The 13,147-nt window shown below is 53.3% G+C and overlaps 5 protein-coding genes across 6 annotated transcripts; 3 read left to right on the forward strand and 2 right to left on the reverse strand.

The window, feature by feature from the left end:
• The first annotated feature begins 70 nt into the window (after positions 1 to 70).
• PV07_09290 (uncharacterized protein) lies at positions 71 to 1,664 on the forward strand. The gene is made up of 2 exons (XM_016396535.1): positions 71 to 1,126; positions 1,183 to 1,664. The coding sequence occupies exons 1-2, from the start codon at positions 383 to 385 to the stop codon at positions 1,468 to 1,470; spliced, it is 1,032 nt and encodes a 343-aa protein (XP_016246391.1). The 5' UTR covers positions 71 to 382; the 3' UTR covers positions 1,471 to 1,664.
• Positions 1,479 to 2,451, reverse strand: PV07_09291 (uncharacterized protein). The gene has a single exon (XM_016396536.1). It carries the CDS (start codon positions 2,256 to 2,258, stop codon positions 1,533 to 1,535), a length of 726 nt encoding a protein of 241 aa, XP_016246392.1. The 5' UTR covers positions 2,259 to 2,451; the 3' UTR covers positions 1,479 to 1,532.
• A 374-nt stretch (positions 2,452 to 2,825) lies between these two features.
• Positions 2,826 to 5,364, forward strand: PV07_09292. Of its 2 annotated transcripts, XM_016396537.1 has the most exons (3): positions 2,826 to 3,098; positions 3,157 to 3,279; positions 3,387 to 5,364. In XM_016396537.1, exons 1-3 carry the CDS (start codon positions 3,078 to 3,080, stop codon positions 4,881 to 4,883), a joined length of 1,641 nt encoding a protein of 546 aa, XP_016246393.1. In that variant the 5' UTR covers positions 2,826 to 3,077; the 3' UTR covers positions 4,884 to 5,364. The 2 variants fall into 2 exon arrangements, with proteins under 2 accessions (XP_016246393.1, XP_016246394.1); XM_016396538.1 differs by having other exon boundaries at positions 2,826 to 3,279.
• A 468-nt stretch (positions 5,365 to 5,832) lies between these two features.
• Positions 5,833 to 9,649, forward strand: PV07_09293 (uncharacterized protein). The gene has a single exon (XM_016396539.1). It carries the CDS (start codon positions 6,002 to 6,004, stop codon positions 9,575 to 9,577), a length of 3,576 nt encoding a protein of 1,191 aa, XP_016246395.1. The 5' UTR covers positions 5,833 to 6,001; the 3' UTR covers positions 9,578 to 9,649.
• PV07_09294 (T-complex protein 1 subunit beta) lies at positions 9,634 to 12,401 on the reverse strand. Its single transcript, XM_016396540.1, has one exon. The coding sequence runs from the start codon at positions 12,306 to 12,308 to the stop codon at positions 10,713 to 10,715; it is 1,596 nt and encodes a 531-aa protein (XP_016246396.1). The 5' UTR covers positions 12,309 to 12,401; the 3' UTR covers positions 9,634 to 10,712.
• Positions 12,402 to 13,147: the final 746 nt, after the last annotated feature.

Below are 13,147 nucleotides of genomic sequence, written 5' to 3' on the forward strand. Positions count from 1 at the left end.
GGCAAGGTGTTGTGTGTTTTGTTGCAGCGTTGCGTGACCCTTGGGCGCACCTCCGATGTCAACCTGCATATGGACATGTGAAAAGAAGAAAATACAGAACCTTCCCCTACCATCATCCCAGCTCATGTGTGCTGTCACAACAGCGGACCTGACGCCTCCGCTCCCCATCTACTCGGGTCTTCTCATGCTATCTCGCCTTGGCTGAGGCTGACATCTTCACTTCACCATCATGGTTGACTTATAATACTGGGACTCTCCATTTTTGCATTGACAGTCGCACGAGTCACACTGCACTCAGCTGAACTGCCCATCTATCCTCGCCCTCATTTCGTGAGCCTTGTCCGTGCCACTATCTTCCATCACACGAGACCTCCTTGCCATTATGGAGATGCCTCAGGTCTACCGACCCATTCCTCGACGAGCTTTTGAGCTCACACCTGCCTCGACCGACTCTTCACACCCTCCATCACCGGCTGAGGCTTCCAGCCCCGAACTGCTCATGGCTCAGAAGCCTGACCTCTCCCCAAGTCGCACGCGATCAATCCTCAACCTGACTTCTTCCACTCTGCTTGGGATTTACTCCCCCCTTACCTCAGATGGGACCCGGGACGAAACATCGACCCCTTGGGGCACTGGGGCACAGACACCCAGCAAAAGACCCAGCGTCGATGACTACAGCTACGATCCAACTGGAGCTCCAGTGAGTTGGAACGGCGAGGCCACGAAACCTCGGTTAAAAGTCAAGAGAAAAGGCTTTCGCGGCTACCTCGTGCCTCTGTTTCTGCAGACCTCACTGTTGTTCGGATGTGGAATTGGCTATGGCACAATCATCACACATCTCCACAAGACTCAACGTATAACGCCGGTGCCGGTGCCTGATATTGACCGGAATTCTTTGTACTATCAGGTCTCTTGGGGCGTCTTTGGCATCCTGCTCGGGAATGCGCTTCCGCTAGTCGATTCCTTCTGGCAGAGATTCGTCTCGTCCCAGGAGAAGTCGGCGAAGAGTACGGCGCTTCAGCCTGAAGCTGCCAATTCTGCCTCGTCCTCTGACAGTGGACTGGGCCCATTGTGGTACTCTACCGTCCGCAGCATGGGGGCATTCGTTGGTATTGCATTTGCAGTGGTAAGCCATCATTCCGTCTCCCGCCATCGATATCACATCCTAACTAATTGTGTCAGCGCCGGATCCCCTGGCAATCGACCCTGCAAGTTGCTTTGACCCTGGCTCTGGCGAACCCTGTCCTGTGGTATCTTATCGACCGGTCCTTGCCCGGCTTCGCTTTTTCAGCAGCCGTAAGCACCATTGGCACTTTGGTCATGTTGGTGGTGGACCCCAATTTTGTGCCAGTTCCAGCGATTCATCAGCCAATGGCGTCTGAAAAGTTTGGTGTCTATACTTGGTTGGCTAGCATACTCTTTTGCACCAGCCTTTGCTTTGGGGCGATTGGACGGAGGCTACGATTGTGACCAACGGCAGCTTCTCAACAGTACTTTTATTTCGAGAGTATACCTAGAATATTTAATGCTCTTCAAAAGCCTCGATTGACACCTGTCCACCCGGGGTTTTCGAGATATGATTTGTAAAGGTTGTTCGGCCATGAAGCTGCGGGGGCCTTTGCTGGATTCTGAACAGCTTGTTGAACGACAGCGTCCCCCAAGATCTTCTCAATCTCCAGCCGTGGAAGTTTGGCCTCGAGGGTTTCTGCATATGCCACTGCATCCAAGGCCGCCCGGGTTGCCGGACGGAAATCAATCAGGACGCCCAACCTGACCAGCCTAGCCAATGGTGTGATGCGTTCTGCTATGCCAGGCGACGTATGTAGAGCGATCGCCGTCCAGACTTCGTGCGCCTCTGCTTCCGACCTCGACTGCCTGCGTAGGAAGTCCGCGGCAGCATCGGCGCCCTCGACCTCGAATCGCTGTGGGCCATTGTGCGCCTGGGCGGCACCAATATCATGGCATATGCATGCCACGAACAAGAGATCACTGTCTGCCCACTCACTCTTCTCGCGCTGGGCCAACCAATTCGCAAGCAGGTAGACCCGCAGCGAGTGATGCACGATCGTCAGCGGCAGGCCGGCGGACATCACCAGGTCGAACGCAGAGGTGCAAAGGGTGGAAGCGGGGACGAAGGCTTGCAACGACTGTGATGCCTTTGCCGCATCGCTATCGGAGGAATGCGAGTGTGAGAGGGTGGTTTCAGGTGTCACGGCCAGGGAGGCCTCTGCGCCGGGCGCTGCGGAACGGCCACACATTGGCTGGTTGGCGAAGGGGGTGGTACGAGGGCGCACGAACTGACAGTGGGAATGTTGCGTGTTGACGTAGCCAGTGTTTACCACCGACCCTTCGACAGCATCCGATGTTTGTTATGGGTATGCAAAATTCCTGATGGATGGCGCACAACAAGCAAGTTTTGGAGCAGGATGTCCAGTGAGCCCCAGGTGTTCGTGAACCATCATGCGCTCCATGACTTTGGTTTTGCAGTAGTCAGACCTGATGACCACTGAACGCGCCCTGCGCGGGACATGAATGGTCAGGCGCGACGCGGTTGGGGGGACGAGCGAGGTCTCAAACATGGGCTTGCTGGTGCTTGGGTTCCCCCTGATTAAATCATCATGGGCGTATGATAGGCGTCAGGAGGGCGGGCAATGGTGTGGAACTAACAGTAAAGCAGTAAGGCGGGCGGCCACTAGACCTGCTTCAGGTGACGAATGTTGGCTCCAAATATAAAAAAAATGGTGCCAAGCGAAGGGGGCCGCTATCAACAAAGAGGGCATCCTTGGTGCGAACACCCTGCTTTTGGCCCTGCTGCGACGCCCTGACGCCCTCACGCCCTCACGCATACCGATCCTGCCCCTCTGACCCCAGGGCAAAACCTCCCTCCTGACATTATTTGACGCCCTTACACTCTTTTTGTCGCCGTTCCCGCTCGAGAGCTGGCTCTTGTGCGACCCTCGAACCTGTTGCTGCCCAACCGACCCGCTCCTTTCCACCGTCTTTTTTTTTGTTCGTTGCCTCGCGGCCCTGAACTTTCGGGAGGGACTGCCTCACCACTCACGCAACAACACGCAAGAATGGTTTCTTTTCAATGCGAGGTCAGCACTATGCGCCGCGGATCATCGCCCTCAACACTTCTAACAATCCCATGTACAGGCCTGCGGCGACGTCCTGACCAAGAAGAAGCTCGATCCACACCGCAACCAATGTCGGGGCGCGATGTTTACCTGTATCGACTGCATGACGACTTTTCATGGCACAAGCTATAGAGCACATACGGTATGTGAACCCACAGACGGCGCTTGGTCCTTCTAGCCAGGGATCTCCTTCTACACACTGCGCCCGACTACGCGGAGGACCTTTGGCACTGACCGCACGGAAAACAGTCATGCATTACAGAAGATCAGAAGTACCAGGGCGCTTTATATCGCGAGAAGCCCTCCAAGGCCGCGAAGAGGAAATCTGTCTCCATCATCGAGCCAGAGAACGAAAAGGCTCTAGTTCCTCGTCGAGCATACGTTGAAGACGACCCGGATACAGATGCCCCTCCCCACGTTCCTACTCCTCCCCCCGCCGTGCCGGATTCAAACCGTGACAGTGTTTTCGATTATATGGTTGACGAAGGTAGCCGAACAGGCACACCCCAGATAAGTTTTACAAAGGAGAAGGAAGAAATGTCTATGAAGCAGACTGCTCCGTCAATCTTCTCCAACAGTCGGCCGTCCAGCCAGAATGGGTATCACAACGCAGATGAGGAGGAGCAGCATAGCAAGGAGTACGAAGAAAACGGCTACACTTGGGGTGCAGCACCGGTCAAGCCTCGAGGAGCGTTAGACATGAACAACAGTACCCTGTCGCTCGAATTTATGACCCCGGCAGCAAAGGAGGTGAAATCCAAGTTAGACAAGAAAGAGAGACCACGCGCCCATAGTCGGACGAACAGCGGCAGTGAAAAGAAACGGAAACGGCCCACGGAAGATCAAGTCCACGAACTGGAAGGTGACACCTTGATGGCTGACGCGGTGAAGGTGGACACGCCAGTGATTGTGCACTCCGGGCTCACGGGTGGGCTGAGCCGAATGATGTCCCAGGATGAATCGTACCCGTTCCGTCGGTCTCCCGATCCCAACGACAAACGCGTGGTGGTCCAGAAGGAGCGAACGGGTCGTCGAAGTTTGAAACCGGAAGACCCCACTTCTCCGTTAAAACGTACTCGACACACCAAGGAGGATTCCAATGGGCTTGGCATCTCGATCAAAGGTCGAGCAGTTAGAGCACTCTCGATGGTGGGCGGTGCACTTCTTCCTGGTCAGGTCGAGAGCCAAATGGCCAACACCAAAACGCGGAGGAGAGCCAGCTCGTCGGACCATGGGAACAGCCTTTCTCGAATCCGAGATGGTGAGAAGCGAGAGAGAAAGAAGCACAAGGTCCATCGACATAATGGTACTGCATCCGCCAATATTCGCCATGAGCACCGGTCGCGCCGCCGGTACAGCGACGATTCGCCCTCACGATCTCCGGGTGAAGGCACTGCGCGTAAACTCAAAGCCATTGAGTACCACAAACACGACGACTCAGCCTCTGACACGGACTCAGACCCGATGCATCAGCATAGCAATGGTGCAGCCAAACGCAAGAGCACTAATGGTGCAATGGTCGTGTTCGGCGCAGAGGAAAAGACCAAGCGTGCTTGCCGCAGTTTCCTCGCCAATGCACCCGGACTGGACTCGGACAAAGGATATTCCATTCACAAGATGCTCAAGCGATGGCATAAGCATAACGACATCCGAAGCAGCACGTCCAAGCTGGACGAGGAGCAAGACCTGTGGAGGTCGTTGAGGATAAAACGAAATGAGAAGGGCGAGTATGTGGTGTTTTTCTGAGCGCGATGCAGGCAACCTCTTTTCTTGAATGTCTTGCTATTTGACGGGATTCATGGATATTAATGGGTTGTGGACTCGCACTTACACTCTCCTCCTGTGTCACCTCCGACGTCCCATGCCGAAGACGGGAGATGGGGATTGAGATCTAATGACTGTACAAAATGGCATGACGGAGAAGCCGTGCTTGTCGTGGTTTTCTTTAGCGGCTGATCGGAAATGACAGCATAGAATGAGAACAGTGTACCTCGTATCGAGACTGGAATTTTGATGGAACACAAGGATTGTAGGGAGAAACCAGTATATGCAAAGGGATGATGCTTGTATGAGTGGGATACCGGATGTTGATCCACGGTCTGTGAGCACCACCATCATGTAAGGAGGAAGAGACCATCGGATGATCTTCATTGTTAAAGGCTCACCAGGTCTCGCGAGGTCAGTCAACACACCGACCTTGCGCTGTCAATCATATGCGGTCTTCAGGAGACGGTAAGAAGGATTCTGTGTACTATTCGTCGTGTTCAACAGTCGATGGGGAAAAGGCTTCAGCCTGAAACACACGCATCGGCTCCCTTGAGGCTGGTTCGAGTTTAGATCGTCTCTGGAACGGGGCGCAGAGCGAAAGCCAGAGAATCCAATGGTTCGTTGGCCACCGTCAGGGGGAGCATTCGCTGAGGGCGTCCGGGGCTGGATACGGACGGGCATTGAACCGGAGGGCTAATTAGTGGGCATTGGCTGGTGGCATTCTAGGCTCTTCACTGGGCCTATGGGGGGCCGCTGGGGGTCACCCGAGCTTGACTTGACAAGGGCAACAAGGGAAGTAAGGGCAGCACCCACGCCATGCGGGTGGCTGTCTTCCCAGTGCCCAGTGCCCAGTGCCCAGTGCCCACTGTATGCTAGGGACCTCGCATTTGTTATTCTACTTGGGCTTCCGTACTCGTAAGCTGACCGACACCTCCCACTTCCCACCTTTCCTAAAAACTCACTCGCACCACCACCACCAACCCTCTTTTCTCCTTAATATTTCATCTCCATATCAGACAATCCGACACCATGTCGTCCACGATATAGATCAGATCCATCGTCGTCTTCTACAACACTGGAGTCCCTCGTCTTCGACTATGGCCAAACCTCCGCTTCGGCCTCCAAAGGGCCGACGTGGAGGATCGAAACCGAAAACCATGTTGACTTGGGCCATTTTCCTGCTCCTCATAGCTGCAGCTCACCCTCAGTCCCTTCCTCCGTCCGATGCTCCTCAGAGATTGGTGGCTTCGACCCAGAGCCTGCGCTCAGAGTCGAGTCGTCCGTCCGCTCCGGCTGGCCGCAGTCCAGCAGAGATCCCGCTTCTCAAAAACGACATCACCACCGTTAAGTTTCGAAGCACCGATGAAAACCCCGAAAACCACAAGCTCCGTGCCTTGGCTCCAGCCCACGACTCCTTGAGTAGTAGTGGTGCTGTCAGAGCACCTCTTGCACAGTCTGACGAGTCCTTGTCTCAGGGACTCTCTGCGCTTTCAGCGCGGCTGCTGCAGGATTGGGAGGTGGAGAACATTGTCCTACTAGCCACCATTGATGGCACCATACATGCCCGTGACAGGAAGACCGGCAATGAGAGGTGGTCACTGGGCATTCCAGACAGTCCCATGATCCAGACCATCCACCACAAATTGAATCGGAGTGACCCGGAGGTGGACGGTTCACAATACGAGGACGACTACATGTTCATCGTCGAGCCGAGTAAAGATGGCAACCTCTACATTCAACACCGAGACCCCAGAATAGGTCTACAACGACTGGGTATCACCGTCAGATCCCTGGCGGCCGAAACGCCGCAGTTTGTCGATGATCCCCCTCTTGTCACGATTTCCTCTCAGGAGACAACGGCATACGTTGTAGATGCAGCCACTGGTAATATCCTACAGCAATTTGACAAATACCGGGGCTTTTCCAATGACGACCAAGGCCGCAGCTGCCGGCGACTCAGTGGTTTCGAATTGGATGACCCTGCATGTGATCCGATTGGAACTATCAACCTGGGAAGAGTCGAGTACACCATTGAGATATCCCACAAGATCACAACTCAGCCTCTCTGCACAATCAAGTTCGCCGAATGGGTTCCAAACAAGGGCGACAGCGATCTCCAAGACCAGTATGTCGCTCCATTGGACAACTACCAAATCCAGAGCTATTACAATGGCCGAATTATTGGCATCGACAGCACTGCCGACTCTGGCAAGGTTCCCCGGTTCACCCACATGTTCGATACTCCTGTAGCCCGAGTGTTTGATGTTGTTCGTCCCCTGGACAATCGAGATGAATCTGCCAAGCTGGTCTTGTTAGCACGACCCACGGACTCGCCTCTCCTCTCCTCTCCCGAGATCTGGAGGAACGAAATGCAGCGAGCTGAGAGGGTTTTTGTGAACAAAACTGAGTCCGGCGTTTGGTACGCTATGTCCGAGTTGTCGTACCCCGGCGTGACCAGTGGTGCGTCGCCTGCAAGCTCAAACTGGAATTATGACAGTCAGCCATTGGATTTTGACGGCAACTTGGAAGAAATTGTCGGTGTCCACGTGCTCTCCACAGAACCGAACCTCACCCCCCTCAGGTTGACGATCTCCGGCCCTCCCCCAGTGACGGATTTGGCTGAGGAGGCAGAGAAGGCAATGGCAGCACTGGAGGCCAAGATTCCCCCATCCTTGGTACCTGTGATCAACCATCCGCTATTATCCGTCTTTAATATCATCTGCGCGAGCATTATCTTATTTGTGGTTGGATTGCAGATGAGGATACCGCTTATGTTGAAGATGCAACGCCTCCTCCGAAAGGCAGGCGTAGAGGTCGCGGTGGAGAAGACTCGGACTCAAGCGACCCCCGGTGCTCCAGCTCCAGCTACCACAGACCAGCAAGAAGACCAAGTGGCTGAGGTTACAGGGGAGAAAGACACCGCTGAAGTTGTCTCTGAAATCCTGGAGGACGTAATCAAAACACCTGTTAGGAGCCGAGCTCAAAGTGCTGCAGTCTCGGTTGCCAGCCCTGCAAAGACTGTCAAAGTGTTTGAACCCAATGATGAGAGCTCAGATGGCGAATCAGAAGATGAAAAGAACAAGGACGAGTCTAATACTAATGAAAACGCCGAGAACGGTGCACAACCTCGCCGGCGAACTGCCAAGAGAGGGAAGCGAGGTGGAAAGAGGAACAAAAAGGGCAAGAAAACAATGGATCCGGAGGCTATGGATGAAAAGGAACAACTTGTCGTAGAAGTTCCCACAAAGGACGGCCTTCTCCAGGTTGGAAAGCTCAGAATCGACACCAGGGAAGATCGATGCCTGGGCCGTGGAAGCAATGGTACAGCAGTTTTTCCTGGCTCACTGGACGGCAGAGAAGTCGCAGTCAAGCGTTTGATTCGTTCCTCGAACAGCCTGGCTGCCAAAGAGATCAAGCATCTACTGTCTAGCGATGAGAACCCGCACGTCATCCGATACTTCGGAAAGGAGGAATCGCAACACTTCACCTACATCGCACTCGAGCGGTTCACCACATCTCTGGATCAGTTCATCGAGCGACCTCTCCAGTATCCCGAATTGGTGAAGATGCCGGAGGGATTTGACGTCAAGGACACTCTACGACAGATTACGGACGGTGTGCAACATCTGCATTCACTCAAATTGGTGCATCGAGACATCAAGCCTCAGAATGTCCTGGTCAAGGCTGTTAAGAGCAATCGTCCTACCAATGGCTTGCCGAAACTGCAATTTGTGATTTCCGACTTCGGTTTATGCAAGCCACTCGAGGAAGGCCCGGAATCGACTTTCGCTCCAACTGCGAATCATACAGCTGCCGGCACAACAGGCTGGAGAGCGCCAGAGTTGCTTGTCGGCTCTAGATCGGCAGTGACACCGAATTCTAGTTCGACTACCGCTTCCAAATCCACCACCCACTCTAGCGAAGGTACTGTCATTGATCGTCCATCAGGCCGTCGTGCAACCAAGGCAATCGACATCTTTTCCTTGGGGTGTGTCTTCTACTATGTCATGACTCAAGGTCGTCATCCTTTTGATGTTGGGGGTACTAGCCTCGGTCGAGACCTGAACATCAAAGAGAACAAGTTCAGCACAGAAGACTTACGACTGTATGAGTACCAGTTCGATGCCGACGACCTTGTTATGCAAATGCTCAAACACGACCCCAAAGAGCGACCTGACACGGGACAAATACTTCGTCACCCTTATTTCTGGGACGTGGCCGATAAGCTGGAATTCCTCTGCGACGTATCGGATTGCTACGAGCGGGAGAAGAATTCCATCAGCAACATCTTCGACGAAACCGCGATACGCACCTCTGCGGAGAAGAATTCTCTTGCCGAGCTCGCCGCGCTAGAATCCCTTGCACCCAACGTCATCGGATCATCTAAGGATTGGCTTCGCGCTCTGCCCAAAACCTTTCTCACAGAAATGGGCAAGCAGCGCAAATACAGTGGTACTAAAATGATCGACTTGTTGAGAGTGATCCGCAACAAGAAGAACCACTTCCACGACTTGCCACAGGACGTGAAAGAGCAGATGCTGGGTGGGAGTGCCAAGGGATACTATGAATTTTGGGCAAAGCGGTTCCCGAGCCTGCTGATTAACTGCCACTGCCTTATCCTGGAACGCGGGTTGGTCGAGCGGTTCAGGATGGAGAGGTGGTTTCTGGAGTGAGTTGGGAACGTGAGTTTGGGAAAAGGATATATACCACAGTATATCACATGAAATGCGAGAAATTTTAAGATATCTACTCTGCTCGTGGTCTCGTTTTGATTCTTTTTTTTTGTCTTTTCCAGCATCTATTCGAGGCCCCTTTAATCTCAAGTCGGCCTCCAGGGTACGGAGGAATCCTTGTGACATGTCCCATGACTACCTACCTACCTATCTATCAAACCTTTCGAGATGTACCAGTATGGATGGCCGCGAATCGCATCGCCTGGCATTGGCTGGGTCGGCACTGTGTGGTTTAACAGGCAAATGGCTCCTCAAAACACTCTTTCGATCTGCAAGCCATGCGACCTATGCGTCCATGTGTACCTCGTAGGTTCATGCATAAGATATCCATTCGAACTCGCTCGCCCAGTGCCAGGAGATGGTTCGTTCACTGCCGACCGGGGACCATCAAGGAGACGCTCCCGTCGACAATTGGGATAGGATCGAGATGTTTGTCAATGGGGTCAGTTGTGCATGAGTTGGGTCGAATGGTGGAGGGGATCGATGAAATTTGAGGGCTTGATTGTTGGGTGATTGGGGCTCCGTCTCTTGCGAGGCACCCTGCCTACATACATACATACATACCTATGTGTCATGAAAGGTATGTAGATAGGTAGGTAGGGGGATTCTGGCAATGGCAAAGCGCATGCAGGTAGGTGCTTGATGTGGTCTGACGTGGTATGATATGATGTGATGCGTCCAGCGAGCTAGCCGGCCAGTCAAGTGGTCCTACCCGAGTCAAACGCTCACAGGTTCGGTCGTGAATGGGCTGAAGAGAAAGGGCTTGTAGGCGTCGTGGACAGGCAGTTATGTAGGTAGATAGGTGGGCGCACAGATGAAATTGGCTTGTCGTTGGGCAGGTCCCGGGAACTTGTTTGGTCGGTGCATTGTTGTCCATGGCCTCGTCAAGCATTTGACTGGTTTCTTCCGTTGAGGCAAGTAGATCCGCATGGCAGTCGACTGCCCTTTTTTCTCCTTCCTTGTCCTTTCGAAGAAGCAGGTCCGCACGGATTTTCACACCCGCCGCAGACGATGAGGGAAATCCCATTCATTCCCACGTCATCTGCCATCTGCCACTTGCAACACTCACTCCCTCTCACATCCGCTCCCTCCTCCTTGGCGCCGCCCGAATGATATCATCCACTCTCAGCAACAACTCTGCAGCCTCACTCGCGCTCCCTACCACCGCCTTCTTCAACTTGTAACTCTCGATGACACCCAACTCCCGCATATCGGCGATGCCGCCACCCGGAGTCAGGAGATCCAAGCCGGAACTCGTCATACCCCTGTACACTTCGCTTCTCAACTCCGACACCAAAGCAGAGGAGTCGAGACCGGCATTGTCCGCAAGGATGGTAGGAAGTTGACGTAGTGCGGTTGAGAATGAATCGACAGCCAAGCGCTTTTTACCAGGTATCTTCTGCGCAATAGAGTCCACGGCTTTTGCCATGACCATTTCAGAACAGCCGCCGCCAAGGACAACGCGAGGTTCTTTGACAGTTTGTGACAATACGGCAAGAGCGTCGTGCAGACTTCGCTCCGCCTCGTCCAGAAGTTGTTCCGTGGCACCTCTTAGAACGATGGTGCAGGCCTGACCTGCTGCCGCGCCGGAGAATTTGATCAACGTGTCTTCGCCGATGATGACCTCCTCGATCAAGTCGCAGTGCCCGAGCTTGACGGACTCCGGGTGGTCGAAAGTGCTGGCAATCTCTCCACCGGTGACCAAGGCGAGACGTTCCACACCGTCGAAATCGGCATGTTCGATGGACATTATTCCCGCTTCCGTAAAGAGTTGCTCCGGCCAGTTGTAGATAAGCTGCCTGTTGATGAAGCAGTTTATCCCATGTGCTTTGATCCGTTCGACCTTCGCACGCATTCTCTCCCGCTCAGCTTTCTCCAGCTCGGCCAGTTCTTTCGTTGAACCGACTTTCATGCGGGCGGCCCAGATTTTCACTTTATCCGTGTCCATTGCAGTATTCGCCACGAGTATTTTTGCATTTTCCAATCTCTTCGGTTGGTTCACGCCAATGCGCTTGTCAAGGATGAATCCTTCGTCAAGATACGAGTCGGACAGTTTGCCTCCTGACTTCTTGATGATTTGGATGTGGTTCAAATCAACAGAGCCTTTTAGCCGCAGGACGGCATCGACCGCCAAATTGGCGAACTGATCGCGATCTTGAGAAAGGACCTTCGAGGATAGTGTAGTGCGGGCGATGGCCAGGAGGTCCTTTCGGAAATGCTCGGGGTGTTTCGAATTGTCGACAGCGGATTTTTCAAGTGCTTGTAGAGCCGCTTGTGATGCGAGACGGAAGCCTTCAATGATGGTCTGGGGGTGGATGTGACGATTGACTAGTTGTTCTGCCTCTCGTAGCAGTTCTGCTGCCAGTACAGTAACCGATGTGGTACCGTCTCCCACTTCATCATCTTGGACTTTGGATATGTTGACGAGGACTTTGGCGGCGGCGTTGTCGAGAGCGATGGATTTGAGGATTGTGGCACCGTCATTCGTTACCATTATCTCTCCCGTTGAAGCAGACTGAAGAATCTTGTCCATGCCCTTGGGGCCAAGTGTGGATTTCACGAGGTCGCCAACTGCGATGGCACCAACGAAGGCCGAGAGACGCGCATTTTCGCCTTTTTCTTCTTGCACGTCTTCGGCAAATATTTGGGTGGGATTCGTGTATGCAGCCATGGTGTCTTCGCCTGATGTACTCCTCTCTTCTTCTGCTGTTGCTGCGGAAGGGGCTGGTGTAACAGAGAAATCGCAGTTCAGTGCAGTCGAGGCAGACACAGCGAGCCCAAATTTTGAAGACTGCGGGGAGAATCAGGCCATGTAAATGACAAGGCTGCGGCTTGGCAAGGCTGAAAGCTACTCCCTCTCATGATTATCCGTCGACATTGAATATCTAGCTTACTTGCCACCATCATCCTTGCTTACCCTTTCCCTTATAACGGTGCGCAAGGCCCCTGAGCCTGTCGAAGCTTTGATCAGAGACACAAGGATGTCAGCACTACAAATATTCGTTGGACAGCGCCGCTGGCCTGGAGCAAAAGCTACCAAATCTCACCGTGAGCAATCTTACAACTAAGTCACCTCTCTCAATCCTCGAACAGAAGCATTTTATTCTCTCCTCCATTGCGCTTCAAAGTCTGTCGATAGCTCGTTGCAACCGCACCAAAAAAGCAACGGCTGAACATCATTTGTCCCGGGTCGAAATCCATACCATCCGATCCCGTTTTCGCAGCAGCCACTCTTAACGCCTGACCGATGAGCTCGCCAAGTCCGTGTCTCCAACTTCTGCTCGAAAGCCTCAGACTTGAATAAATTCCAAGCATGGGAAATTGTATGTCACTTGGTCCGAACGAGGAAGATGTTCGGATAGCACGGTGTTACTCCCACGCTCAGAGATATCAACAACCATTCCACTTTAGCCACGGCCCGGTCATGAGCGAAACATCATACTATTCTTTCGATCCATATACCGCTTTTTCCCAGGGCGACAATTCTAGGCGACGCAGTTGGAAGGCTCC

This window comes from Cladophialophora immunda, assembly GCF_000835495.1.
Source record: "Cladophialophora immunda strain CBS 83496 unplaced genomic scaffold supercont1.5, whole genome shotgun sequence".
NCBI classification, from domain to species: domain Eukaryota; kingdom Fungi; phylum Ascomycota; class Eurotiomycetes; order Chaetothyriales; family Herpotrichiellaceae; genus Cladophialophora; species Cladophialophora immunda.